The sequence below is a fragment of the Eleutherodactylus coqui genome, chromosome 12 (assembly GCF_035609145.1).
Source record: "Eleutherodactylus coqui strain aEleCoq1 chromosome 12, aEleCoq1.hap1, whole genome shotgun sequence".
NCBI classification, from domain to species: Eukaryota; Metazoa; Chordata; class Amphibia; order Anura; family Eleutherodactylidae; genus Eleutherodactylus; species Eleutherodactylus coqui.
Window position 1 is genome coordinate 118,380,973 of NC_089848.1, and position 26,941 is coordinate 118,407,913.

Sequence of the window (26,941 nt, forward strand, 5' to 3'; positions counted from 1 at the left end):
ATTTGAAATCACTACCCACAAAGAAACTCCAGTGTTATCTCCCCGGCGGCAGGATATGTCTACGTAATTGCAGACAGGAAACCCCAATGCTGGGACTGCTGCAAAGACATCTGATGCTTAGCAGGCCGAGTGGAAATTATGCGGCGCGTTCAGCTTCAGACTTTTCCTTTACGATGAATGAATCTTGAAAGAAAAATGCAGCTGCAAAGTTCTCTGTGTACTACGGCCATACGAGTGTGGTGTGAGGCTGCACATAGCCCTACAGTACCCCATGTACTAAGGACATACACTATCCTACCAGAAGTAATTGGGCAGCTGAGCAAGAGTAGTAGACTCTACTACATACATCTTATGTACTTCATCTGGTATTTCCCTCCATTCATCCTGAAAATGTCTGGTGAGGGCTATCTGCAGTGGTTTAAGGAAGGTCTCCGCCATTAATGAAAGCTGCTGAAAAGGAGGCAGATTTCCATTCGTTCTGGGATTTTGTGCCTGAAAGAATTACATGGTGGACTGTGCCATTCTTTCCAGCGCAAAATACTGGAAACTTACGGAAACCTGCCCAAATGGAGAACTATTGGGCTCCATTTCAGCAGGTCATGTCCACGGGCGGATCAGATTCTGCATTTGGGAGCCCGCAGCAGAATCCAGCCCTGCCCGTGGCCGAGGGCACTGCGGGTGATCTACTTGGGCCGGCTGTCTACGGGCGCAGCGTTATCCTATGGAAAGCGTTCACTGCACTACCTGTGTGCGGATTATTGCCGCGGGTAACACAGTGGAATATCGCTCATGGATAGAGCCCTTACCCTAGGTTATATGTTTTTCATGTATTCTCTGTGGGGTTTGTATTTTTAATTCGTTCTGTTCTTTCGATGGCTAACAGTCATAGACATTGGTACCTGATCCAACAATGGCGCGGTGGTATAAAGCGCTCCAGAAGGACGGTGGTCATACAGCTTTCCAACCATGCCAGCAGGTTTTCCAGCCGTGTCCCGATGTTGTGTGTTCGGCTCACTTTCCTGTGTTTGTCTCTGCTTTTGTTCACCCGAGTCCACAGACTCCCGGATCCTTCTCTTTCCAGTCATCAAACTGCTTCCTGCCGGCTCACAGGGACAGGAAGGACACCTAGAATGTCCGCGGCGATCAGCCGGCGCAGGCGGAGCGGCTTTCGCTCTTAGAACGATTTTCCTGACAAACCTTGTCTTAAGACAAAACAATGGTGTCTCCGGTCCCGATCCCAAACGGAGCAGACAAGGGTCTGTTCACACTGCAGATTCCGTCTGTATAACCGAAGAGCCATTTATTGGCCCGTGTAGAAGGGCCCCATGATGTCATCACGCTTGTATGCCGCTCGTCGTCATGGAATGCAGCCTGAGCATGCTGTGTTCAGGCAGGTGTGTACGTATGTCGCGACTCGTGCTGTTTAGTGTGTTCCACTGATGATACTGATAGCATCTTTTTTGCGCATGCGTTAGGTATCTGTGGTCAAAAGCGCCGATACAAATCGCTCAAAAACGCTGTGATCGAAATTGCGGCGTTTTGCTGACGCCGTATGTTAGAGGGCTATTATACAAAAAAAAAAGAAATTAATCCACAAAGTTCGCTCATCATCCAAAAATCAGCGGTGTGAGTGAAAGTAGTGGGGCAGAAGTTGTAGTTCTCTTACCTCCTCGTACAGCGAGGCGGAGCGTAAAGCCGGTAGGCTGCCACATATAAGAGCAGTCGTTGGGGTTATAGAAATGAAAGCGGTTGTACAGATTGAGAAAAACGTGGTTGCTTCCTTCCAGAAACTGCGCCACACACGTCCACAGGTTGGGTCTGGTATTGCAGGTTAGCTCTATTAACCCCTTAATGACGCAGCCCCTTTTTCTTTTTCCATTCTCGTTTTTTCCTCCCCTTTTAAAAAAAAAAAATCATAACTTTTTCATTTATCCATCAATGTCGCTGTATGAGGGCTTGGTGTTTTTTGCGGGACGAGTTGTGCTATATAATGTACCGTATAATGTACTGAAAAACTCTTTAAAAATTCTAAGAGGAGTAAAATAAAAAAAACAAAAAAACAACATTCTGCCATCTTTTAGTGCGTCTGGTTTCTACGGCGCACAAACTGCAACAAAAGCGACATGATGCCTTTATTCTACGGGTGGGTACGATTACTACGATACCAAACTTGTAGGGTTTTTTTTTTTCTTTTACTGTAAATGTCTTTGAAAAAAAAAATTTTTTCCCAATTATTTTCTGCCGCCATCTTCTGCGCCCAATAACTTTTTAACTTTTCCGTCTACGTAGTTCTGCGATGGCTCATTTTCTTTTGCGGGATGTCCTGTAGTTTGTTATTACTAGTTCAGAATACATACAACTTTTTGATCGCTTTTTATTGCATTTTTTTATGGGAGACAAGGGGACTGTGCAATTCTGGCGTTCTTTAATTTTTCTTTGATGACGTTCACCGCGCGGGGTAAATGTGCTACTTTGATAGATCGGACTCTTACGGACGCGGCGATACCAAATATGTATTTTTCTTTTATGATTTAGATTTTTTAATTATAGATATGGCAAAAGGGGGGGATTTTAAACTGTAATAACTTTTTATTTTATTTTTTTACAATTAATGAAACCTTATTGATCTTATTTTTACTTTTCTTTTAAGCCCCCCTGGGGGACCACAACATGCGATCCTTTGATCGCTCCTGCAGTCTGACGTAATGCTATAGCATTACATCATACTGCTTTTTGACAGGCAGTCTATCAAGCCAGCCCACGGGGTTGGCTTGATAGGCAGTCTCCTAAGGCAGCCCTGGGGCCTTTCAGAAGGCCCCCGGCTGCCATGACATCTGCATGGCTTCGCCGATCTCACCGCAGGGGGACCGTATGGGACCCCCGAACATCGTTTGGAGGATTTAAATGCTGCTGTCTGAACTGACAGCGGCATTTCAAGGGTTAATAGCCACAGTCGGCTGCATGACCGATAGCAGCTATTGCCCGTGGGTGTCAGCTGTAGTAAACAGCTGACGCCCACGCTGTATGAAGAGAGTAATCTGGAAAGCCGTGTGTGGCGGTAGTCCTGGTCTTTGTCTGCTTCTAGTTCCTCTACATGGATCCCCTTTCTGTATTTTTGTACATTGGAGGAGGTGTTTAACATCCTACAAGTCTACGTCTTCAGTTGTTCTTGTTTCATGAGTAATATCCTTATTTTCTGACACGTTGCACTCGCCCACAGTTCTTCATCAGGGTGGCTTGTCTATACCTCTTGTGATCTGCAGATTAGTAGGGTCTCCATGGGGGTTCAGGTCCCTCCGTACTAGGGCTGACTATCTGCTGAAGTATTCTAATGGTGGATGTGACTGTCCAGCTGGCATCGTGCAGATAAGTGCAGGAAATAGGCGATGCCATAAGTGGCCTTGGTGCACATCTGCCGTATTACATGGAAAGTTACTTTCTAATGACCTCTGTCCGCATGTTGTCATCGGTAAGCTGCTGGAACAACAATGAAATCCGTTCTGATCCTTGAGGAATAAAATCTGAGTTTGTTCCATTAAAGTCTGCCGTTGTTTTACCCATATGTTATCAATGACTCATAGGTAGGTAGAGGGGACAAGTCTGGGCAAGTTGACATGAAGCTATGATACTTAATGGCATTGTTGATTTTTCTATCCACTTTCCCGTGTTATTTCTGCACTTATCGTGTAATTCTCCTTCCGCTATGAAGCGATTCATCAGCATCTCCGATCATTGAAACCTTAAAAACCCGTGGTACTGTTGTATCTTGTCTCCACCAAAAAAAAGCATGGAGAACTGAGATAGTGCTGTGGGAGGTATAGGGTATGCAAACAGCTGCTGATTGGCTGGGCTCCTGTCTGGCCTGTTCGCTATGTTAGCTTCCCGCTGCCGAAGGGAAGCGGGGACAGGGCGCTGTGCAAGCAGCGGGGTGCTCGGCACTGAGAGCAGAGGAGATGGCCGGCCGCCTGGCCAGCGGAGATGGGAAGGCCACGGAACTGTGACAGCAGCGGCCCCCGAAGGGTCTGCAAGAAACCTGGAAATGGTAGGGCAGTGGGAACAGGAAACTATGCCAGCAGCAGCAGGGTGGTCGGTACTGAGAGCAGTGGAGAGCGGGCTGGCCAGCGAGGACAGGGCAGGGAACTGTGCCAGCAGCAGCCCCAGCAAACACAGGGTTTTCCTGTGAGAAACCCAGAGAAATGATGGCACAGCATGGGGGTGGTCGGCACTGAGAACAATGGAGATGGCAGGCAGAACCTGTAAGGGGGAAGATGAAAGTGGAGACCCGGAGATGATGGTTCGCAGGGCAGCGGGGAAAGCCAACCAATCAGCAGCAGTGGGCATCACCTGCATCTCAACACAGCTCACCCATATCTCCACTCCTTGCTTCAGGTGGAGACAAGATACCACAGTACCAAAACCCATGTTGGGTTATAGGTGAACTTCCCTTTTATTCCATGCTCACATCTACACTCAACGATCACTTCATTAGAAACACCTATTGAACATCGGGTTGGTCCACCTTTTTGGGTGATCACTGCATTTAGAAAATCAGGGAACGGATTCCACAAGGGGTTTGAGGGCAGTTGGTCCAAGATTTCTTGTCCTTTCATAAGTTTGTCCAAAGAAAAACTCATCCAGGAGGACAATCCGTCCAATCTCAATTTGTCTGGCAGCAGTGGCATCCAAGCGTACTTGCTTTCAGTTCGCTTCCTCTGTACCGCGGATGGTCCGCACGGCTCTCTGTTGGACAGGCGCAGTACAGTAACTTTTCAAACTCCTGTTTTTCCCACGGATTCCGAGGCCTGTCCGCAGTGTCAATTGCAGATTGATGTGCAGACATCGCAGGAAAATGGAGCATGCTGCAATTTTTTTCCTCCGTAAATGGGAAACTGCTATTGGTTTCCGTTTGTGTGCATGGAAAATCAGTTCTCCATAGCGTGCTATGGAGGGTTATTGCTGTGGAGCGTGAAGGTGGACGCCCGCTCTGGATTCCGCAGCAAAAATCCACCCGTGTGCATGCACCCAAAGGAGAAATCCTCTGGTGCTGCCTAAGGAGTAGAGAAACCGAAGTCTGTCCTAATGCATCCATGAAAGATCTCACCAGGGAGACTAGAAAAGCATGGGGGGAAAGTCCCCACCCGTATCGCCACCGCCCGCGGCTTAGTCAGGAGAGCACTAAGAAATTGTTCTAATAGGTAAATAAATGCAGTCGCCTGGATGGCTTCGGGGTTCATTTTTGGACACAGTAACGTTAGGCTCACTTTATGCCAATCTTTACTTGAAGGGGCATCATTGTGACCTTATTGATCATGGGTTCAGTGCGGTCAGGCATTTTGTGCCTACAACTACTTAGGCCTCATATCCACTTGCACACAGCGGAATCCAGCCGTGCCCGCGGACATGGACAGGAAAATATATTTTCTTACCTGTCCAGATCCAGCGCCAGTGTCCTCTATGCCGGCCGGATCCTCTTTTCTCACCATGGCGGATGTGTCCGAACGCGCTGGCAACGTGCCATATGCATGCGCAGTGCAATTATTATTTTTTTTAATCTCCTGCTTTCCTGCGGATCCACGGCATGACCGCAGTGACCGCTGTGGCTGTGCTGCAGACTGGACGTCTTCCATTGACTTCAATGGAAAGCATCCCGCGGGATCCGCAGAAAAGCGGAGCATGCTGCGATTTCTTCCCGTGTAATCCGCATGCCGGGGAAAAATTACATCTGCATGCTTTAAATCGCCTTGCGGATGCTAATGCATCCCTAGGGGCAGCTAGAGCTGCGGGTCTCTGCGGATGTTTTATAATTAATATCCGCCCGTGGATTGCGCCTAAGTCTTTAGTTCTCATGTTTCCTGATAAAGAATCTTCCTTGTTAGATGCATTTAGACAGAAGCTCTTCTAATGACACAAAGTTCCTCCATGTCTCCTTATTTCTGGTGATGCTGGACCAGGGGCCACTAATGCTCAGCACTACTGTAGGACGTTGCAGCGGCGGTGCTCCGTCCTGGCAGCACACTCCTTCCCGCTCTGACTCTTTTCCTAATTACATTTTCCATCCTCCTGTAATTGGTCCATCTGGCCGAGTGTGAACGTCTATAAAAGCTGGCCGGCTTACCTCCCGGTGGATGGAATAATTCTGGATGATATTTAGTCCTGCAGCATCATCTGTGTACTTGTTCCTCTGCTATAATATGGTCCCGAGACCCCAGGAGCTGGTCCCTGCCAGGGGGAGATGGTTTGTTTTCTCGCGCACCAAGGGGCTGGCACAGGTTTATGCGGACGTGTCGGATCCATAGATGCTTTGTATTTCTGTGCACTAGTAGCCTTCTTAAAGGGGTTGTCCAAGTTATTGTATTATTCTCTAAATGTAAACCTGCCTCCAAAACTTTTCAATAAACTTTCTGTGCCGCAGATGCCCCCTTTCACTGGGTTGTCGACACATCATGTGACTTATGACATCAATGCATCCACCAAGCCCGGCGACATCCTGTAAATGTGTCATGTTTGTCGTGTGGTGTCTGGGTTGTCTTCAGCGACAAATCCAGGTTTAGTTTGGGCACTGATGACAGCCGTGTTCATGTCTGGAGACCTTGGGGGGAGCGCCTCAATCCTGTCTTTCTGTGGAGCAGCACACTGCCCCCTGCTGGTGTGATGGTTTGGGGACCACCCTTGCATATGACAGTTGGTCACCCCTAGTGGGGAAAAGACTCGGTAGTGTGTTGCACCATAGAATAATATCAGCCTGTATTCTGCCCGTTGGTAGTTTTTTTTTGTTTTTTTTTAATGTGGTTTCAGTAAAAAAAAAAGAAAGCCCATCAAAAACATTTTTGGGGGCCCATTCACACAGGACAGAATTAGGACGCCCGGACATATCTGAGTCACAATGTTATCCCTTTGTGGCTTGACTTCTGCACTTCGCATCTTTACTTCTAAACCACAAGATTAAATTCTACAGCGGGCAAACGTTCTGCTGCGGAATTAAAGACGTCTTGCAGAATTGTTGTTGCGGATTTCTATCATACAGAAGATGGAACGCCGCAGCTACAGTCTGCAGAATAATACGCAAGGCATTCCAACACTGGCGCGTGTGAATGCAGACAACAGCACATGCAGTGATATCTTTCACATGGACCATCGACCTGTGTGAAAACGGCTCGTGCGTACAGCTTCATAGGCTGCAATGAATCGCAGGGACAGAAGATAACCCCAAGGCCCCCTGTCCATGGACGAGGCGGAATGTCGCTAGTAGTACTCCGCTGCAGGGGGGAGAATGACCGCTCTCTGCGGCGAGCCTGACTGATGGATAGCGCAGCATACCGCAATTTGAATCCCATGAGTGGAGAATCGCTATGATTCTCCCCTCGTGATTGTCGGACTGCACTCTTCATAGTTAAGTCTATGGAAAGCGTTCACTGCGTTACCCACAGCCGGATTATCGCCTGTGGACAGGAAACAGGAGGCCTTCGTAGCTGTAAAGGGGCACGAACATTGCAAACAACTTCCGCTCATCTACTAGCTTGTGTTAGCCTCATCATTTACATAATATACTTAACCATCTCCCCAGTATCTGCCTCTCCTTCTGTTATAGTATATGTCTATGCACATTATAGTGGGTTTACTAACCATTTGGCCAAAATCATCCTGGAACAGCAGAGGGGTAGGCATTCACATACTGCCTCCCTGCTGATTGGACCAGAGAGAGCAATGCAGCATGGGAAGTAAGGGCAAGGAATTCAGGACAGTAATCTTACGGCAGAATGCTTACCTTGTTACACACCCCCTGCCTGAAAGTGGATTGCAAACGGCTGAGCAATAGAAAAATGGGGAAGACTACCTCAAAATTAGAACTTACAGACCTGAAGCAGTGCAAATAGCAACAAATGAGCGGGGGAGGAGAACCTGGTGTATTTGAGAAAACTTATTGAGAACTTAAGTGGACTTTAAAGGGATTGTCATAAAGTTGTCTTCTCTAGCCCCTGGCAGTCAGCTGTTGCCAAAAGGTGTGACTAGCCACGTGCTACATCAAATCAATAGATGTCCATGTGATACATGCTGGGTCTGCCAGAATGGAGGCCACTCTTACAAAGCTGCTCTCTTCTGGCGCGTGAAGGAACTGTGTCACATGCATGCCTTAAAGGGGTTGTCTGCCCCCAGTCATCAGCTGATCGTCCAGCCCATTGTCATGTGTTGTTTGGACAGGTCATCATTAGTTGATAGACAGGGGTCTGCCGCTTGGGACCCCCATCCATTAGCTGTCCGCTGTCCGCTTATAACAACATCGGGCTCGACCCCCCCCCCCCCCCCCCCTCAGTCCATCAACTACTAATGACCTATCCAAAGGATTTTGAAGCCTTTTTTGCGGATTTTTCACTGTGGATGACCTCCGCCATTACCGCTACGCGTGAATATAGCCTCAAAGGGATGACCTCGTTAATAGTTCTCAGCAATAAATGTAAATACTGTTTTTAAAGAGGTATTCCTATCTCAGAAATCACTGCTATATTTACTGGCCACCCGGCCAGTTACTACAGATACAGCAGAGTGCTTCACTGCAGTGCTATTACCTTATCTCCCATTGAAGTCAATGAGCGCTACACAAACACAATAGCGCAGCACGCCGCCCTGTTCCTGTAGCGCTCGTTGACCTCCATAAGAGCTGCGCAGACGGCTCTGCATGGAAGCGCTCAGCTATTTCCTACAGGGCCCGGTTTTCCCATCTCGGGTTTTCATGGCCTTTCAATCTCACTATTGCATCTTTGCTACTTTTGTTGTGCCGTTCTATATTATTCCTGGGGTGATGCCGCCAGCTCGGACAGCTTCCTGCACCGTACAGACAGGCCTCTAGCCCATAAGATGGCAGCCTATGGAGGGGCATGTGACCAGCGCATTACCATGCCTCCTTCATGGGTACACAGAGCGCCTTCCACACAAGGGCACGTTCTGGGCATTGGGCACACTGGGCCTCATGTATCAAACCTGCCTATGAGTGAACCAATCAGAGCTGTAATTGGTTGCTATGGGCAACAATGATGGCCTGTTGGCCAGGCACAGTACAGAATGGCACAACGGAAGAAAGGAAGCATTACTGAGATGTAAACATGATTTATCTTATTCACTGAGCGACATTATTAACAGACCGACCCTCTACAGATAATTAAAGGTTGTATGGCATCATGGAAATGAAGTGTGACTGGATCCAAGATATTGTCATGCCTATGGCCACCAGTCCTTCTGTCATAAACAGGGTCAGCCATGGAATAGTAGCACATTTCTGAGCCTGGCACCACTCTCTTATGAAAGCTGTCTAAAAGAAAGTCTGTTTTTTTTTTGCCCATAACAACCAATCACAGCGCAGCTTTCATGTTACCTCAGCAGTATAATATATAACAACCAATCACAGCGCAGCTTTCATGTTACCTCAGCAGTATAATATATAACAACCAATCACAGCACAGCTTTCATGTTACCTCAGTATAATATATAACAACCAATCACAGCGCAGCTTTCATGTTACCTCAGTATAATATATAACAACCAATCACAGCACAGCTTTCATGTTACCTCAGTATAATATATAACAACCAATCACCGAACAGCTTTCATGTTACCTCAGCAGTATAATATATAACAACCAATCACAGCGCAGCTTTCATGTTACCTCAGCAGTATAATATATAACAACCAATCACAGCACAGCTTTCATGTTACCTCAGTAGTATAATATATAACAACCAATCACAGCACAGCTTTCATGTTACCTCAGCAGTATAATATATAACAACCAATCACAGCGCAGCTTTCATGTTACCTCAGTATAATATATAACAACCAATCACAGCACAGCTTTCATGTTACCTCAGTACTATAATATATAACAACCAATCACAGCGCAGCTTTCATGTTACCTCAGCAGTATAATATATAACAACCAATCACAGTGCAGCTTTCGTGTTACCTCAGTATAATATATAACAACCAATCACAGCGCAGCTTTCGTGTTACCTCAGCAGTATAATATATAACAACCAATCACCGAACAGCTTTCATGTTACCTCAGCAGTATAATATATAACAACCAATGACAGCGCAGCTTTCATGTTACCTCAGCAGTATAATATATAACAACCAATCACAGCACAGCTTTCATGTTACCTCAGTAGTATAATATATAACAACCAATCACAGCACAGCTTTCATGTTACCTCAGCAGTATAATATATAACAACCAATCAAAGCGCAGCTTTCATGTTACCTCAGCAGTATAAGCAATAGCAACCAATCACAGCGCAGCTTTCATGTTACCTCAGCAGTATAATATATAAGAACCAATCACAGCGCAGCTTTCATGTTACCTCAGCAGTATAATATATAACAACCAATGACAGCGCAGCTTTCATGTTACCTCAGCAGTATAATATATAACAACCAATCACAGCGCAGCTTTCATGTTACCTCAGTATAATATATAACAACCAATCACAGCACAGCTTTCATGTTACCTCAGTACTATAATATATAACAACCAATCACAGCACAGCTTTCATGTTACCTCAGCAGTATAATATATAACAACCAATCACAGCGCAGCTTTCATGTTACCTCAGTATAATATATAACAACCAATCACAGCACAGCTTTCATGTTACCTCAGTACTATAATATATAACAACCAATCACAGCACAGCTTTCATGTTACCTCAGCAGTATAATATATAACAACCAATCACAGCGCAGCTTTCATGTTACCTCAGTATAATATATAACAACCAATCACAGCACAGCTTTCATGTTACCTCAGTACTATAATATATAACAACCAATCACAGCGCAGCTTTCATGTTACCTCAGCAGTATAATATATAACAACCAATCACAGCGCAGCTTTCATGTTACCTCAGTACTATAATATATAACACCCAATCACAGCGCAGCTTTTATGTTACCTCAGTATAATATATAACAACCAATCACAGCGCAGCTTTCATGTTACCTCAGCAGTATAATATATAACAACCAATCACAGCGCAGCTTTCATGTTACCTCAGTACTATAATATATAACACCCAATCACAGCGCAGCTTTTATGTTACCTCAGTATAATATATAACAACCAATCACAGCACAGCTTTCATGTTACCTCAGTACTATAATATATAACACCCAATCACAGCGCAGCTTTTATGTTACCTCAGTATAATATATAACAACCAATCACAGCGCAGCTTTCATGTTACCTCAGCAGTATAATATATAACAACCAATCACAGCGCAGCTTTCATGTTACCTCAGTACTATAATATATAACACCCAATCACAGCGCAGCTTTTATGTTACCTCAGTATAATATATAACAACCAATCACAGCACAGCTTTCATGTTACCTCAGCAGTATAATATATAACAACCAATCACAGCGCAGCTTTCATGTTACCTCAGTATAATATATAACAACCAATCACAGCACAGCTTTCATGTTACCTCAGCAGTATAATATATAATAACCAATCACAGCACAGCTTTCATGTTACCTCAGCAGTATAAGAAATAACAACCAATCACAGCGCAGCTTTCGTTTTACCTTAAGCAGTATAATATATAACAACCAATCACAGCGCAGCTTTCATGTTACCTCAGTATAATATATAGCAACCAATCACAGCACTGCTTTCATGTTACCTCAGTATAATATATAGCAACCAATCACAGCACTGCTTTCATGTTACCTCAGTATAATATATAACAACCAATCACAGCGCAGCTTTCATTTTACCTCAGCAGTATAAGTAATAAAAGCTGCGCTGTAATTGGTTGCTATGGGAAACGATGGCAGATTTTGCTGTAGACAGCCTTCCTAAGCCTGTGGTGTCGGGATGAGAGGCGGCCTACTTTTCGGCGCTCCGCCCTGTACCAGTCCTGCATATTTACCTGGTAAAATAAGGTTTTGTCCAGTCAAGATAAAAAGGCAGGGGCAGAAATGTCTTCACGTTTCCAGCGTTTGCTTTGTGCTGCCCGCAGACCGGCTCCTCCTCAGGTTCATTTATGGGGAAGTTTAATATAGATGTTGAATCGGCCAGATATTGCTGCCAGTTTGGCAGGTCTCACGTGAATTCCCTGCATACTTCTATATTCGCCCTTCTGCGTGCGCTGATGGCGGCCGGCCTCGTATTTTCCTCAGCTGGTCGTCGCTTTTCACACCTGTAAAAATGGCTGGAAAAACAGAGCTTACTTCAGGAAAAATAAGGCCGTAAACCCCCTCAGTAATGGCGTTCTATAAAGGGGGTTGTTTAACGGGAACATCCAGGCCGGCGGCAGGGGGAGCGGTGTGACCGCCGGCGATGCAGATGACAGGCCGACCGTGTCGTGTACCCACTGCTCCTCCAGGCCCTTTCATGGATGTTGGCCGTTGGATATGGGCTAGATCTGATTATAACATGGAGGACATTACAGGGCTCTTCAGAAACGTATCGAGCTCAGGGCCCACAGGACCAATCTGGCCGCCACTTTGATTTATGTGGCCCACAACGAGCTCCGAGCGCAAAAGGATCAGCTCCCCACTTTCTCCATAAGATGCAGCCAGCTCATGGAAGAGGGGGCAGCGCCACCACAGGGAGCGGGTTCAATGTTTGATTCTGAGCTCTGGCGCACCTCCACACCTCTCTGTTCAGCTCTTCACAGGTGGTGGCACAGCTCCGACCCCTAGCAGGTACCCCAGCCGCCCGCCATGGTAGGACGCTCAGAGCTAAAGAGGAGACCCGCCATCATAGTGCATAGAGCTCCACAGCCATGTTACGGAGCAGGTGCACCAAGGGCCCTTCCTCGCGGGCCATGCTGATTGGTCAGTGAGATGTGTAGCATATTCACAGAGTATTAGGACCTTCTTGCGGTCTTTTCTGTGTGCGTATTCGCTGCATTTTTCTCCTGCCTTCGCACATCTGCATGCGTCACTCGTGTTTACACAATCTCATTGACTTTAATAGGACCTGCTGCCATCTTTGCGACACGTGTAAAATAAGCGCACAAAAAACGTGCGTCTGAATATCCCAGTGCAAATCTGTGACATTTATGCCGTCTGTGTTACGCGCATGAAAAAATGTGTAAGGGCTTATTCAGACGAGCGTGGGCGCAACTACGCTGTCGGCATGGAGCCTGAACGAGGGGAACCCCTTCACTGGCTTTTTAAACTCCGCGCCAGAGCGGACAGGTCCCATCTTTTCTCGCAGTACAATTAACGGGCGAGAGCCCCTCAGTAAAAGCGAAACCACTAAAAATCCATCGATATCCGTAGTTTTATTTTGTACCGTTACGCGGCCGTTAATATCATGGCGGCATAAGGGGAGCATGTTCATCTAAATCCGCATTAATATAAAGCACAAACCCGCCCGTGCGAATGAGCCCATGTTAACGGCCCCTTGCTGGCAACCATCATGCTGATGTGGCCCTCGGTGAACATGAGTCTCAGGAGTTGATCGGGTCCTCTAAATACTTCTGATGTTCAGAGTTTCCCTGAACTGTAGCGGTATGTGGGACGTAAGCCAAGTTAGTGACAAAGGTTGGCGGTGTTACACTGTGACACTTATTTACTGTAACGTGATGCGGTATTTCCTCTTCCTGTAATCGCCGGCGCTGTCCTTGGCCCGCTCAGTCTGCCGCTGCTATACAGATGTGGGATTTAATTTGCAGGAAAAAGAAAGCAATCCGCCGCTCGTTCTGGTCTGCACGGCCGTGTAGTAAGTCCATTAATCAGCCGGTGTAATATGCTTGCGTAGACGCCATTCCCAGGTCTAACGTTCTGTTCTGAATCATTTCGCGTCTTTCTAGGGGTCTTCCATTATTTTGATGCAAAGCTTGACATTTCCATCTGCCTACATCCAGTATACCACCGATAACGAGATAGCATTCTGGAATACCTTTTGCCACCACTAGGGGAGCATAGAAAAGAATAGATTTATGCATCTCCCATTGCGCTCATTAATGAACACGCAGTCAGCTCCCCCTAGTGGTCGCCGAAGGCAGACAGAATTTTATTGTTTAAAACAACCCTTCAGTCCTGGGGCAAAATGTTGTCCCTGGAGCGGGAAGGGGGGAGTTATATTATCTGGTACCCTCTTCTTAACTCCTGTGCAGTCACCGATTCTCTGGTTTCTGGGGCCCCACTCGGCTGATCCAAGATGGCTGTGCCTCCTCTTCTTAGACTACCCAGTGCATTAGTAATCGGGCATTGCGTGCCGCTTTCTGATTGGCTAGGGCTGCTCACCTGTCCAATCAGAGCGGCGTGTAAGGATTTAAGCTACCAATGTAATTCTAATGCTCAGTGTACATTGGGTAGTCTAAGAATCGCCATGACCCTCTTGGAAGTATAAAGGGGGCCGCCGCCGGAACAGGCAGATTGGTGGCAGAACCTGGAAAGACACCAGATAATGTAACACATGAATGTAAATGTGTACAAACAATGGGTTCTATTGTCTGCTTACCGCGAGATGTGTGAGGGAGCCCAAATATTGTATAAATACCGAAAACTGCTACATGGACGCAAAGTCATGTAGGGCAGGGGTGTCACACTCATTTTCATCGAGGGCCACATCAGGCTTATGGTGACCTTCAAAGGGCCGATTGTAAGGCTGCCTGCAGACAGCCGGGACCAGACCCGAGCCCCTGCAGGGACCAGCGCAGCACTCGCCTCTCCCGTGGCTCTGGCTCTGTGATGTGTCGGCTGCCGGCCAGCGTGCGCATGCGCAGAATGGAGCCAGCGACCGGAGAGCGACATTTCTAAGGGGAGCTCTGCGAGTCCCGCACAGAAATAGAGCATGCCGCGATTTGTTTTCCGCCTGTATTTTCATGTGGACATATCGCGGCCGTCTGCCTAGGATTGTGTTTTTTAACGCAATCCTATGGCAGCTTCCATGGGCGGAGATTTTGCGGGAAATCCCGCCACGGAATACCCGCCCGTGTGCAGGGGGCCTAAGACTGTACAGTAAGGGCCTGTACACACAAGTGTATTTGCGTACATAATATGCAGTGAATAAAAGCCATTGATGTCAATGAGATGATTCACATGATGGATATTATCACACAGCATGACCTATATTGTTACATACTGCGCACCCCAATAGGCTATTAAAGTGAATGGGCCATGCAAATACCTGGTGAATGCGCAGGAAACCGATGTGTTCACTGCATATTTGCGCACCATTTCAGTGGGCCCATCTGCATTCTTTTTTGCATACGCAAATATACAGGCATAAGCGACTTTCGAAATACAATTACACCCGTGTGAACGAACCCTAATAGTGGCCCTGATAGTGGCCCTAGTAAAAATAATAACCCCACAGTGGCCCAATTAGTAATATTACCCCCTCAGTAGTAATATCCCCGTAGCAACATTAACCCCCCCCCCCTCAGTAATAATAATAAGCCCCCTCGGTAATAACAATAAGCCCCCCTCAGTAATAAGCCCCCCCTCGTTAATAATAAGCCCCTCTCAGTAATAATAATAAGCCCCCCTCAGTAATAATAGTTCCTCCCCAACCCATGTACTTACCTCCTCCTTGCTGTCAGCGCCGCTCCCCCTCTGCTTGTGCTGAGCCCCCGGATGCACACTGACATCAGTGTGTGCGCCCGGCACGCTTCCTCCCCGAGTCCTCTCCTGTGGAACTGAGGAGCAGGGGACTCAGGGGAGGAGGATTCGGGCTGCATACTGACGTCAGCGGTAATAGCGCGATTACCAGCGGGGAGCTGCAGCACCTCAGCTGGTAATCACTACATTGGTAAGCAGTGTCGGCATGCCAGGGGCCAGATAACATGTGGACGGATTTGGCTTGCGGACCTTGTGTTTGACACGTGATATAGGGCCAAAAAAGTCAGATCTGGAGATCTGCTTTATATCAATAAGTATAATGGCCATTTGCAGTAAAACCGTTAATCTCCGCCGCGCACAAGCGCCTCAACAGAACAATGAAAAGCATTTCATGTCATTTCCATCGTATTCCAACGGTTTTGGAAAGTTGAACGAGTTTTTAGCATCAATAGGCACGCAAAAAAGCCATTCCTAGTGTTTCTGGCATGGCAGGCTGTGTACTGCGATCAACCTGGATCAGTCGGGGGAAACTTTCTGCATCCAGTTGGCCGTTGTGGAACAAGACAGACTGTACATGTCGGGCTCGGCAGCGGTCCATCAAAACTGTACATTCTGCTCTTACAAACTGCACTCGTAAAAAGCACCATTATATATACAACGGATGGCGCAAGAATAAAAATAGTCTCCGAGAAAAGGGGAATTCGATCCTGCACGCACGCCGCCCTGTGTGGTAGGAAAAATGGGGAAAACTCAAGTGTTTTATTACTTGTCAGCAGTGAAGAGAAAATGTCTCAAAATCCGATTTATTCACCATAAAACCACATACTATAAGGAGAAGCAACAGCGATCAGGATGGAGCGAGGTCCGGCGTCTGGACACACGTATGACGCCAGCGCATAGAATAGCGGGGCTGTTGTTACCGTGTCCTTGTAGGCCGTGGAATGTGGGGTTTATTATAAATCATTGGGGCAGATTTACTATTGAAAATCGTGCCAGAAAACCATCTTACATGTTTTGCGACACTTATTATCTGTTTTAGACACTTTAAGACACTTTTCTCCGTTGCTGCTAACAAAGGGGTGTCTAGTTGTGTAAACGGGTACATGGACAAAATGTGACATTGTGCCCCAAAAATTACGCCCAAAAATTGTGCATTTTTTGGCACAAACTAAGCCAACTAATAAGTGGTATTAAAGACAGTCTGGAGATGGGCCAGGTGGATCATTCCGCATGAACCACTGTTTAAGGACTGTCTAGTCTTCCATTCACACTGTCTAATTATTAAACTGCACAGTAAATCAGCCACAATGTATTTTTGAATATCAAACACTTTTCTTTCTTATTTACTTGTTGTTTTTATTCTCATTTCTCTGATTGTTTGTTTTTTATTTAAAAAAGCTCCCCAGTTTCTTTGCTGTTCTTGCAGTATCTTCCAACAAAGCTGGAGGACCAATATTCTCCTAAAATCCAGATACAGACTGCTCCTCAGCACTGAATGTAATGATAAGAGGGGTGGGGGGTGGTGAAGATGTGAAATTAGCAATTTATAGCAGGGGAAGGAGGAGAAGATAAAACTTAAAGGGGTTGTCCCGCGCCGAAACGTTTTGTTTTTTTTTGTCAATAGGCCCCCCGTTCGGCGCAAGACAAACCCAATGCATCAGTTAAAAAAAACCCGTTTAGTACTTACCCGAATCCCCGCGCTCCGGTGACTTCTTACTTACCTTAGTAAGATGGCCGCCAGTATCTTCACCCACGATGCACCGCGGGTCTTCTCCCATGGTGCACCGTGGGCTCTGTGCGGTCCATTGCCGATTCCAGCCTCCTGATTGGCTGGAATCGGCACACGTGACGGGGCGGAGCTACGAGGAGCAGCTCTCTGGCACGAGCGGCCCCATTCAACACGGAGAAGACCGGACTGCGCAAGCACGTCTAATCGGGCGATTAGACGCTGAAATTAGACGGCACCATGGAGACAAGGACGCCAGCAACGGAACAGGTAAGTGAATAACTTCTGTATGGCTCATATTTAATGCACAATGTACATTACAAAGTGCATTAATATGGCCATACAGAAGTGTATAACCCCACTTGCTGCCGCGGGACAACCCCTTTAATGGTATTGCTGAGGAAGGAGGAGGCAAACGATTACTTTATTGCCAGGAGGAGGAGAAATTGTTCGGCACCTGCAATGTAAATCTGTGTCAGCTGTTTGTTCCCAGGAGAGAATGCCGAGAATGGATGTCTAAATTATACAGTATACAGAGAAGATTCAAAGTGTGGAGAGCTTCCCCTGTCAATGTGCTCTGCTCTGTATGATTGAGACATGACAGTGTCAGCCTTCCCCAGTGCAATGTACACTGCAAGAGCCAAACAACTTCTCACCTGGCAATAAAGTAATGATTCATCTCCGCCTCGGCTGTAATATGGAGTGTTATCATCCCCTCCTCCCCTCCAGCAATAAACTGCTAGTTTCATATTTCCCCACTTCTGTCCTTACATTCAGTGCTGAAGAACAGTCCACCTGCCTAGCTGACAGATTTTAGAAGAGTCTCGGCCCCCCAGCTTACAGTATGCTGAAACATACTCTAAACACAGCAAGAAAATTATAGATTTCTCTAATTGGCTTTAATTTAAAAAAAAATGTTTTATATATTGATTTATAAAGAAATAGAATTCTACCGTAAAGCTCCGTTACGCGGGACGATTGTTGGCTAAACGGGCGTATGACCTCACCGCTAGAGGTTTGCGCTCGTGCAGAATGTTTAGACAGGCAGATCATGGCTGAGTACCACTAACTTCTTCCTCAGCGCTTCACATTTTATGAGGGTTTAGACGCAGCGAGAAGTGAGCGAACCAGCGATGATTTTTACGCCAGTTAAGTGAGCGATAAATGAAAAGTAAGTCCGCTGCGCCATTGTTCCAGTCAAAAAAAATAAAGCTAAACGGAACTTAATATGTGGCTACACAAAGTCCATCGGAGCCGAGGATGGTCTTTGCAGCAGCAGTCTTCTCTGGCCTCATTGGAGACTCCTCCCTATGATGTCCATATGGCCTATTAGGATGGAACAACCCCTTTAATGAGACGTCACTACTGGTCTCTATATACCTGTCCGAAGCCTCTGTAGCTGTAGATCTCTCAGTACCATTACAGACTTCCTGCCTGGATATTTCTTGCTCTGTCGTATCATTTTGCCGTGTCGGCACATCTACGCGCTTTCCACTTCCTGTCACCTGCAACTTTCAAATATTTCTTACACCCATAATCCAACCAAAATGTTTGAGCGAGTATGCGTGCCCTCGCCATATCCTGGTTGTGGACATTCACACTAATTAAATGGTATGGCTTGTGATTTGACGTGTGGATGAGGCATGCTGGATTTGACCGTTCCCAAGTCTTTGCTGCGTGGGAGACACTTCTGGTCTGAGTGTCAATAAGCAAGCGTCCTAATGTGTATAGTGAGCTTAAAGAGATCCTGCCACTTTGTAAAGTCAGCAGCGGCTGGCTGCATAGCTCTGCAGCCGCGACACTTCTTACTCTTACTCTATTGTAAGTCCCCTTCCCTCCCGCAGCTCCCCAGGCGCTCCGTCAGGCTTCTGTGTTGGCTTCAGCCTTGAAACACCATTCTCTTCCTGGTAATATGGGTTGAATACTCCGCCTCCAGGAAGAGAATACTGTGATTGGCTCAGCCAATCACAGCCGGCACTTGATGAGCCAATCACAGCCATTCAATGATGTAATTCCCTGAAAAATTGGAATGTGCAGAACAAATTAATTGGATTTACATTGATTCCTATGGAAATAATTGCCTCTAGTTTCATTGTTTTCAAGTTTGTCCGATTGCTGTCAGACGGCTTACCAACTAAACTAGAGGTTTGGCTGTAGCTGTAATGGGGCTCGGAGTAGTTGTCGGAGACCTTGTCACACAATATGAAGGTGAATATTGTATTATATGTAATCACTTAAAGGAGCCGCCCCAACTGACCGCAGCCTTGTTTACGGACAGTTAACAGTCCAGCTTGGCTTCAGAAGTTCAGCAGTAAAACTTTTACTGATATTTGTTCTCTTTTTCCTCACAGATAACAAGCTCTCTGCCAAGAAGATATCCCCTGGAATGCGGACTTGATCTCATCCTGAACATGAGTAAGTGCTGCTGCCACTAAGCTTGTGGAATCTCACTACACTGAGTGATCATCGGCGTTGACCTGCATGACTTTAGTCGTAGCGATGGAAGAAGTCGTGGATGTGAAGAGCATTAACCCGTACATCTAGGAACCAATGACATCAGCTTGTGGTTACTGCCTCAGGCCTCATTCACACGAGCGTGACCTTCACGCCGAACTTACCTGCGACAAAAAAACGCCACAGAAAATAGCATGAATGGACGACTTCCTGTAATCAAGCCACGAGCTGAAAGGGGTGTTTTGTGGAAATACTATTGATGCCCTATCTTCAGGATAGGTCATCAGTAGTTGATCGGCCGGGGTCCGCCGCTCAGGACCCTGACTGATCAGCTGTGCAGGCGCGGTCTGTCAGTGCCGCAGTAACAGAGGTTGGTGCGAAAGCCTCCACGCCGACCTCCCATGTAGTGGCCGGCGCTTGTAACTGCAGGCACTGCTCTCATGGATTTCAGACAGGCTGAACTGGATGGACATTCGTCATTTCTCAGCCTAGAATACTATGTATCCATGTTAAATCTCTGTTCTGGGAAATTCCGCTTCGGCATCCAGAGAGGGTGAAGATGTAGAATGGGCAGCGGTGGTTCTTGTTGGCGCTGCTGCTGATTGCAGTAATAAATGCTCTTACCCGCTGATAACATCGCTCTCATCCCGGTTTGTTCTATTTTTGTCCTTTTGGCTCACAACATGTATTTTTAGATGATCGTTTACTCTTTTAATTTCCTCTCCGGCATCTTGTTGGTGTCATGGAGGGGATTGTTTACTTGTGGTGGAGTCCAGGGATCCTGCTCTTCGTGGTGGAGTTGGGCTGAACTCCTCAACTGTTATTGGACTAGGTTGTCGCTGCGGCACCTCTTCCTCGCCAGCCCAACGCCGCTGTTTGTTTTGGTTTCTGTGGAAATGTTAATGGTTAACCCTGCCTGCGCTGCGGCCACACGACCGGTTAACTCCCTGTATGTAGGAGGCAGTATAGACATTGCTGTGGTTCAGGAGTCATGGACAAGGCGAGGGGATCAGCACTGCACTCAGTTCTGTTCTCTCACTTGAAAGTGGATATTTTGTATATCGGATAATGTAACGTAAAGCGAGTTTAGTGTATTTATATATGCAGCGAATGACCCCCTTTATAGAGACCCTTATCCAATAGTGCGTTGGACTCCTGTTGTGGCGTAGATTCCACTTGGTGATGAAATCGTTCTACAGAAATATCGGCCCCTGCGGACAGGAAGCTTTATCTAGTTGTGAGCTGACGGGAAGGGGTCAGCGATTCATGCTGCTCACACCAAATTCTGAGCTCCCATCAGTAACAGACATCTGGCTCCATCTGACCAGGAGATGTTTTTCCGCTGTTCAGTGATACAAGTTTTGCGCTCTTTGGCCGACTAGCGTCTCACCCTTCTGTTTCGGCTGCTCTTGACCGTGCAGTGCCCGTTGATCTAGACAAGCCCCAGAAGCAATAGCCTAAGCTCTTGTATTTTGTCTGTGTGACCCCGTTCTTCACATTTGGAGTATTTGGTCTCTTCTTCTATTTGATACATCAGATCTTCCTCATGAAGGCGCACCCAACAGCCTCTTTTGGAGTATAGTATCCCCATGATATTGTTATTAAAGGGGTTTTATATAAATAATGCTTAAAGGGGTTGTCCAGGACTTGTTGATGACCTAGTAGTAGATTTCCGGGTGTCCGCCGCTTGGGATCCCTGCTGATCATTGGGAGTGCTGTCAGTGTGGACAGAGGCGGATAACACAGTCATCGTTGTAGCAGCCCAATTTAGTACAGATTCCGCAATCGCCGTCCGTGTGGACGATGCGCGGTAATACATGGGCATTGAAAGGCATGAACTTTGCTGGTTCACTCAGACGTGCGGGTAGGAATTGCGAATTCCGCGAGTGGAAGAAAGATTGCAGCATGCTCTATTTTAGCGCAGATTCCGCATATATGGGCTCCACTGATTTCTATGGATGCATGCGATCTGCAGTTGCGTATGGGCGCGGATTCACTCGCAACTTGCTAGTGGACCAGATACAAAAGCCAGAATTTTAAAGGGAGGAGAGAGACAGAATGTACATCTATGTGGAAAACCACACACATGCGCAATTAATTTCCTCAACCATTCGCAGCTCTTCCACTGCAGATATCGGCACGTGAAACCTGGCCTGTTTGTGTGAGCCCGGCCTTAAATCACCCGCTCTGTTTCTAGGCTGGGTTGCGCATGAATTGCAGCCCATATTCCTTATATTGCATATGGATAATAATAATAATCTTTATTTGTATAGCGCCAACATATTCCGCAGTGCTTACATAGACAGGGGGGATACAGAAAGACAAAAGTACAAACATTACAGAACCACGGTTACATAGTAATCAGCTGATGGAAACAATAGGGGTGCGGGTCCTGCTCCAACGAGCTTACATACTACAAGTAATGGGGTGATACAGAAGGTAAAGGGGCTGGAGATGTGCAGGTATGGTGCGGTGGAGATGTGCACGGTATGGCGAAGTGAAGAGTGAGGGATGCTATACACATAGACAATGGTCAGACATTTAGCCGTGTGACGGCAGAAACGGTGTGACTGCAGGGCTGGTTTATGACGGCTAGCAGGGATTGCAGTCAGTAGGTCAGGGAGCATGTTATCAGGCGGAGTACAGAGGGGTTTGTTTAGGGAATGCGGTAACGTTTGCATAAGTGCCATACAAGTGTATAGGGCTGCGTGGTACGCAGAGACATAGAGCATGCTGCGATCTATTTCTCATGCGTATTGACAGTGTGTAAGCTCTAATGTCAACGGATCAATGAAAGTCTATTTACTCTCATTTACTCCAGTCACCACATGTCACAGGGCTGCAATATGTGCCAAAATCACGGCCGTGTGAATGAGCCCTTACTGTCTGTGAATGTGCACAAGGCTCGCGCCATTCACTGACAGCAAACCGAGATCCTGAAAATGAGATACAAGATGTATTGTGAAGCTGTAGGGCCTTTCATGTGTCCGGTGATTGGTGGTATTTATAGGAGTATGGACATCCCCTTTAAGCGGAATGTGATCTGCTAAATGTTAAGTTGCTCTTACCGAGTCACGGGAGTCGCCATCCACTAGGATAGGAGCGGATTGTCCTACATGGAGATAAACAGATCTGTGTTGGGAACATCTGAGGGACGTTGTCTTGGAGAAGGTCTGCTTAGTCCAATTCACAGGGAGTTTGTGGTTTGTCAGTCTGGAGTCTCAGTGATTTCTTCCTGTGTCTGTAAGGCATTGGGTAATGTGCTCCTCGCAGCCCCCTCACTGATTACGGGATGAGGTCACGTAGCAGTATAGAGATATGCTGGGGAAGGCAACCATTCATACCGGATCACCAGGGCCTTCTGCTTGTTGGAAGCTAGGTATGTTCCACTGTCTGGAGCCTTGGTCTATAAGGCTAGGCTCACACTGGCGGGTTTGTATTGCGGATTCCGTGATCGCCGTCCACATGGGAGATCTGCGGTAAAACGCGGGCGTTGGAAGGCATGCTTTTTCGTTATACACTCACAGATATGAATTGCGTATTTCACAAGCGGAAAAAAATCCCAGCATGCTCTATTTTGCTGCAGAATCCGTGTGGATTTACATTGCATATGGGCTGCGGATACCTGCGTTATCGCTAGGCAACAGCGCGGGATATACAACTAAACGACACAAAACCCTGTACTACGCATGACACCTGCACACCTCCACGGTCATCCGCAGTACATTTATAGGAGGTTCGCAGAGTAACCGGCTGGGCTCACTGATGGAATCCATTGCGGGTCTCCCACATGTGGAATCTAAAAGGGCGAACCATCCAAGATCACCGATCACTTATCTCCTCTACATAGCGCTGTGTCGGTATCTCCCATAGAGTTGCATACAGCGGCAGTCACATTGGTGATGGAGGACTAGGGGTCACCAGTTCTTGTGGGGTCATACCTTCTAGAGATCAGTAGGGGTCCTAGTGGTTGTATCTCCACCAATCTAACATTTGTCACCCATGCAGTGGATAGACCAAATAATTACTGGAATACCCCTTTAATTGTTTCAATTACATGAAAATGGGGGGTCAGAATTATTTAACATCCTATATGGAGACACATTAGCAACAGCTTTATACAGGCTTTTGTTGTTTCTTCTTCTGGATCAACACCAATAAGGCTACATTCACATCTGTGGTAGTGATTACGTTTACCTGCTCTGTCATGGGTGCAGAAAAACGAAACCCCCTGGATGAACCGATCCGTCTCAAATCAGGACCCAACTGTGCCGAATGGACCCCATTAACTATAGTGGGGTCCCCCATTAACTATAGTGTGGTCCATTCGGTCCTAGCATTTTTACTAGATGAAAAATTTCTGCATGCACGACTATTTCATCTGACATTTCATTACATTGCGTCCCCTAAAGACGAACCCGGCGCAGTAAAACCTCCCCTAGCGTCATGTGTAGCACTGCATGTGGCTGCAACTTCATGGGAGTTACTATGTTTCTTAATACTCTGTTCTATAGCACATACATATTCCACAGCACTGCACACGGATTCTCATCACAGACATCAGCCATGTTCCCCCGGGGGCTCACATTCTAGAATTTCACCTATTAGTATGTCTTTGGAGTGTGGAAGGAAACACAGAATACCCGGAGGTAACACGCAAACATGAGGAGACCGTGCCAACTCCATGCAGATGTTGCCTCTGGCTGGATGTGAACCCAGGACCCCACGGCAACAGCGCCAACCACCAAGAAACTCGTGCGAGTTCGGTCTGATACATTGTAGACGGGACTTGTACGCGCAAAGAATCCATTATTTTCAATGGATGATTTTTTTCTCTGACCGTGACAGAAGAATCGCAGCCTGTCCTGTTATTTGGCGATTCTGTTTAAGCGCGATATCGTTACGAGTTTCTCACTCGCCCATGTAAATCCGGCTCTAAGAGTAAAACCTCCTCTAGACGGCGGCTGTGGGGTTCCCCGTTATTTCTTGTGAGTCTACAGATAAGCGTTGAGTTAAATGCCCGGCCGTTCTTGGAAGTATTCAGCCTCTACCCGAAATCACGAAGACAAATCCCGCGCCCGTTAATACAGCGACATAAACTTGTAAAGCGTGCGTCATCCGGAGATAGGGGGAGAAGTTGTTAAAGGGTCAGAATGCAGCCAAGTCTTCATACAATGCTGCAATCAAATGAGAGCAAGCTAATGGTTTAATTAGGTGAAGCCGGGCGGACAGCAGCGCCGTGTGCCAGACCCTTCCTGCAGCGCCGTGTGCCGGACCCTTCCTGCAGCGCCAGCCAAACACACCCCGGGATGGCATATCCTTCATGTACATAGTAAAAAGTGCGGAGTCCCATACATGATGGCGCATGCGGTCTGTACGACCACTTGTACCAGGATAGACTTTTATCACCTATCCATAGGATATGTTTGATCGCGGGGGTCTCACCAATCCTGAGTACAAGGGTCCCGCGTCCCACTCGTCTGCCCATGTGTGACCGTCTCTCCATTGAATCTTCTCACATGTAGAGAGTGCACTCGGAGGAGGAGGAGACACGGGACCCCCATTCACAGGACCAATAGGTGGTCTCACTGCTGTCACCTGTCTTATAGATAGGTGATAAAAGTTTGCCTTAAGCAAGAATCTGCTATCACGACCCTGCGGAAGATCCACGGTAAAACATGGGCATTACAAGGCGGGCACTTAGGCTTTATTGTTCGCAGATACAAACTGCATATTCTGCGAGCGGAAGAAAAGAAACAACATGCTCTGTTTTAGCACGGCCCCCATTGAAGTCAATGGAGGCGAGTGTTCCGACACCCATACCCAATTAACATTGCATATGAGCGGCAGAAACGCTCGCAACTTCGGAGGAAAATAGATATAAAAGCTGGAGTGCCGGCTGGAGGGGAGAGAGCTCTCTTCCGCATGGACGATACGCTGGGCATAGACGTCCCACCCCCTCTCATTGCTGGCTGCGGATAAAGGGTGGGAGCTTATGAGGGGGAGAGAAGGGAGAAGACAGCTCAGATGGTAGCCTATATCGACCGTCCATGAAAACGGCAGCCGATATACACTCCTGTGAATAAGCCCTAAGGATCTGATTATTTGTGGGGGGATTGTCATCTCCACCCTTCAAAAGCCATAACTTTTTTTTTTCTCTGCCAGCATAGCCATATGAAGGCTTGTGTTTTTGCATGGCAACTTGTGGTTTTTATTGGTACCATTTTTAGGGTACAAATAATGTATAACTTTTATAAAAAATGTTCGTAGGGCAGGGTAAAAAGACCGTCAATTCTGCCAATTTTCTTAATCATTGTATCTGCGTCAGTCGTGCAGCAAAAATGACCTTTTTCCTGTGTTAGAATGATTACAATACGAAAACTATACATTGTTTTTAGGTTTTTACACTTTTTCACAATAAAAAAAATCTTCCTTTTTTGGCCGCCTGCAGACGAGCGGGTCGGATCCGGCAGCGAGAAATCTCGCCGCGCGATCTGACCCCAGAGCCTGCAGGGACGAGCGTGTACTCACCCGCGCCTGGCGGCCCCGGCTCTTTGATGTGCCGGCTGCCGCGCAGCCGGCGCATGCGCAGACCGGAGCCGGCGGCCAGGTGAGTGCGTGCTCCGCACAAAATTAGAACATGCCGCGGTTTGTTTGCCGCGCGAGATTTCGCGCGGCCAAACCGCGGCCGTCTGCATAGGAGTGCGTATTGTAATGCACTCCTATGCAGACTTTCAGCGGCGGAAATCGCGCGGGAAATCCCGCGGCGGGATTTCCGCTCGTCTGCAGGCGGCCTTTGTAAAATATTTTTCTTGTGTTTTTTTTTTTGCTTTTTTATAGCGTTTGCTGTGCAGGATAAAAAGTGTGCGGAGTTTATGGTGTGGGTTGTTACGGATGCGACAATATCAAACATGAGTTTTTAACATTTTTTTTTAAACAAAGGGGGAAGTGTACGAACACATTTTTTTTATCCTTGTGTTTTTATTGCTACCTTTTATTTTTTATATTTTTTTATATTCCTGTAGGGAACTTGAATCTGTGATGCTATGTGCGCACTGAGAATAGATTGCAGTACTTCAATACTGCAATGAATTATTGCTTCTCATAGTGATGACAGGCCATGGGAGACCCAGATGCCTGGCATCTGATTGCCATTTCAACTCCTCAACCATTTGTGATTACATGGC

The 26,941-nt window shown here is 46.9% G+C and overlaps 1 protein-coding gene across 2 annotated transcripts in view; it reads left to right on the forward strand.

Annotated features, from left to right (window-relative positions):
* The window catches only part of LOC136587035 (mitogen-activated protein kinase kinase kinase 3-like), a 120,206-nt gene that overhangs the window by 18,510 nt on the left and 74,755 nt on the right, over positions 1 to 26,941 (forward strand). For both annotated transcript variants that reach the window (XM_066585446.1, XM_066585447.1), the window contains exon 2: positions 19,652 to 19,715. In XM_066585446.1, the coding sequence (XP_066441543.1) occupies positions 19,712 to 19,715 (4 nt within the window). In that variant the 5' untranslated portion in view covers positions 19,652 to 19,711. The remainder of the gene's footprint in view (positions 1 to 19,651; positions 19,716 to 26,941) is intronic.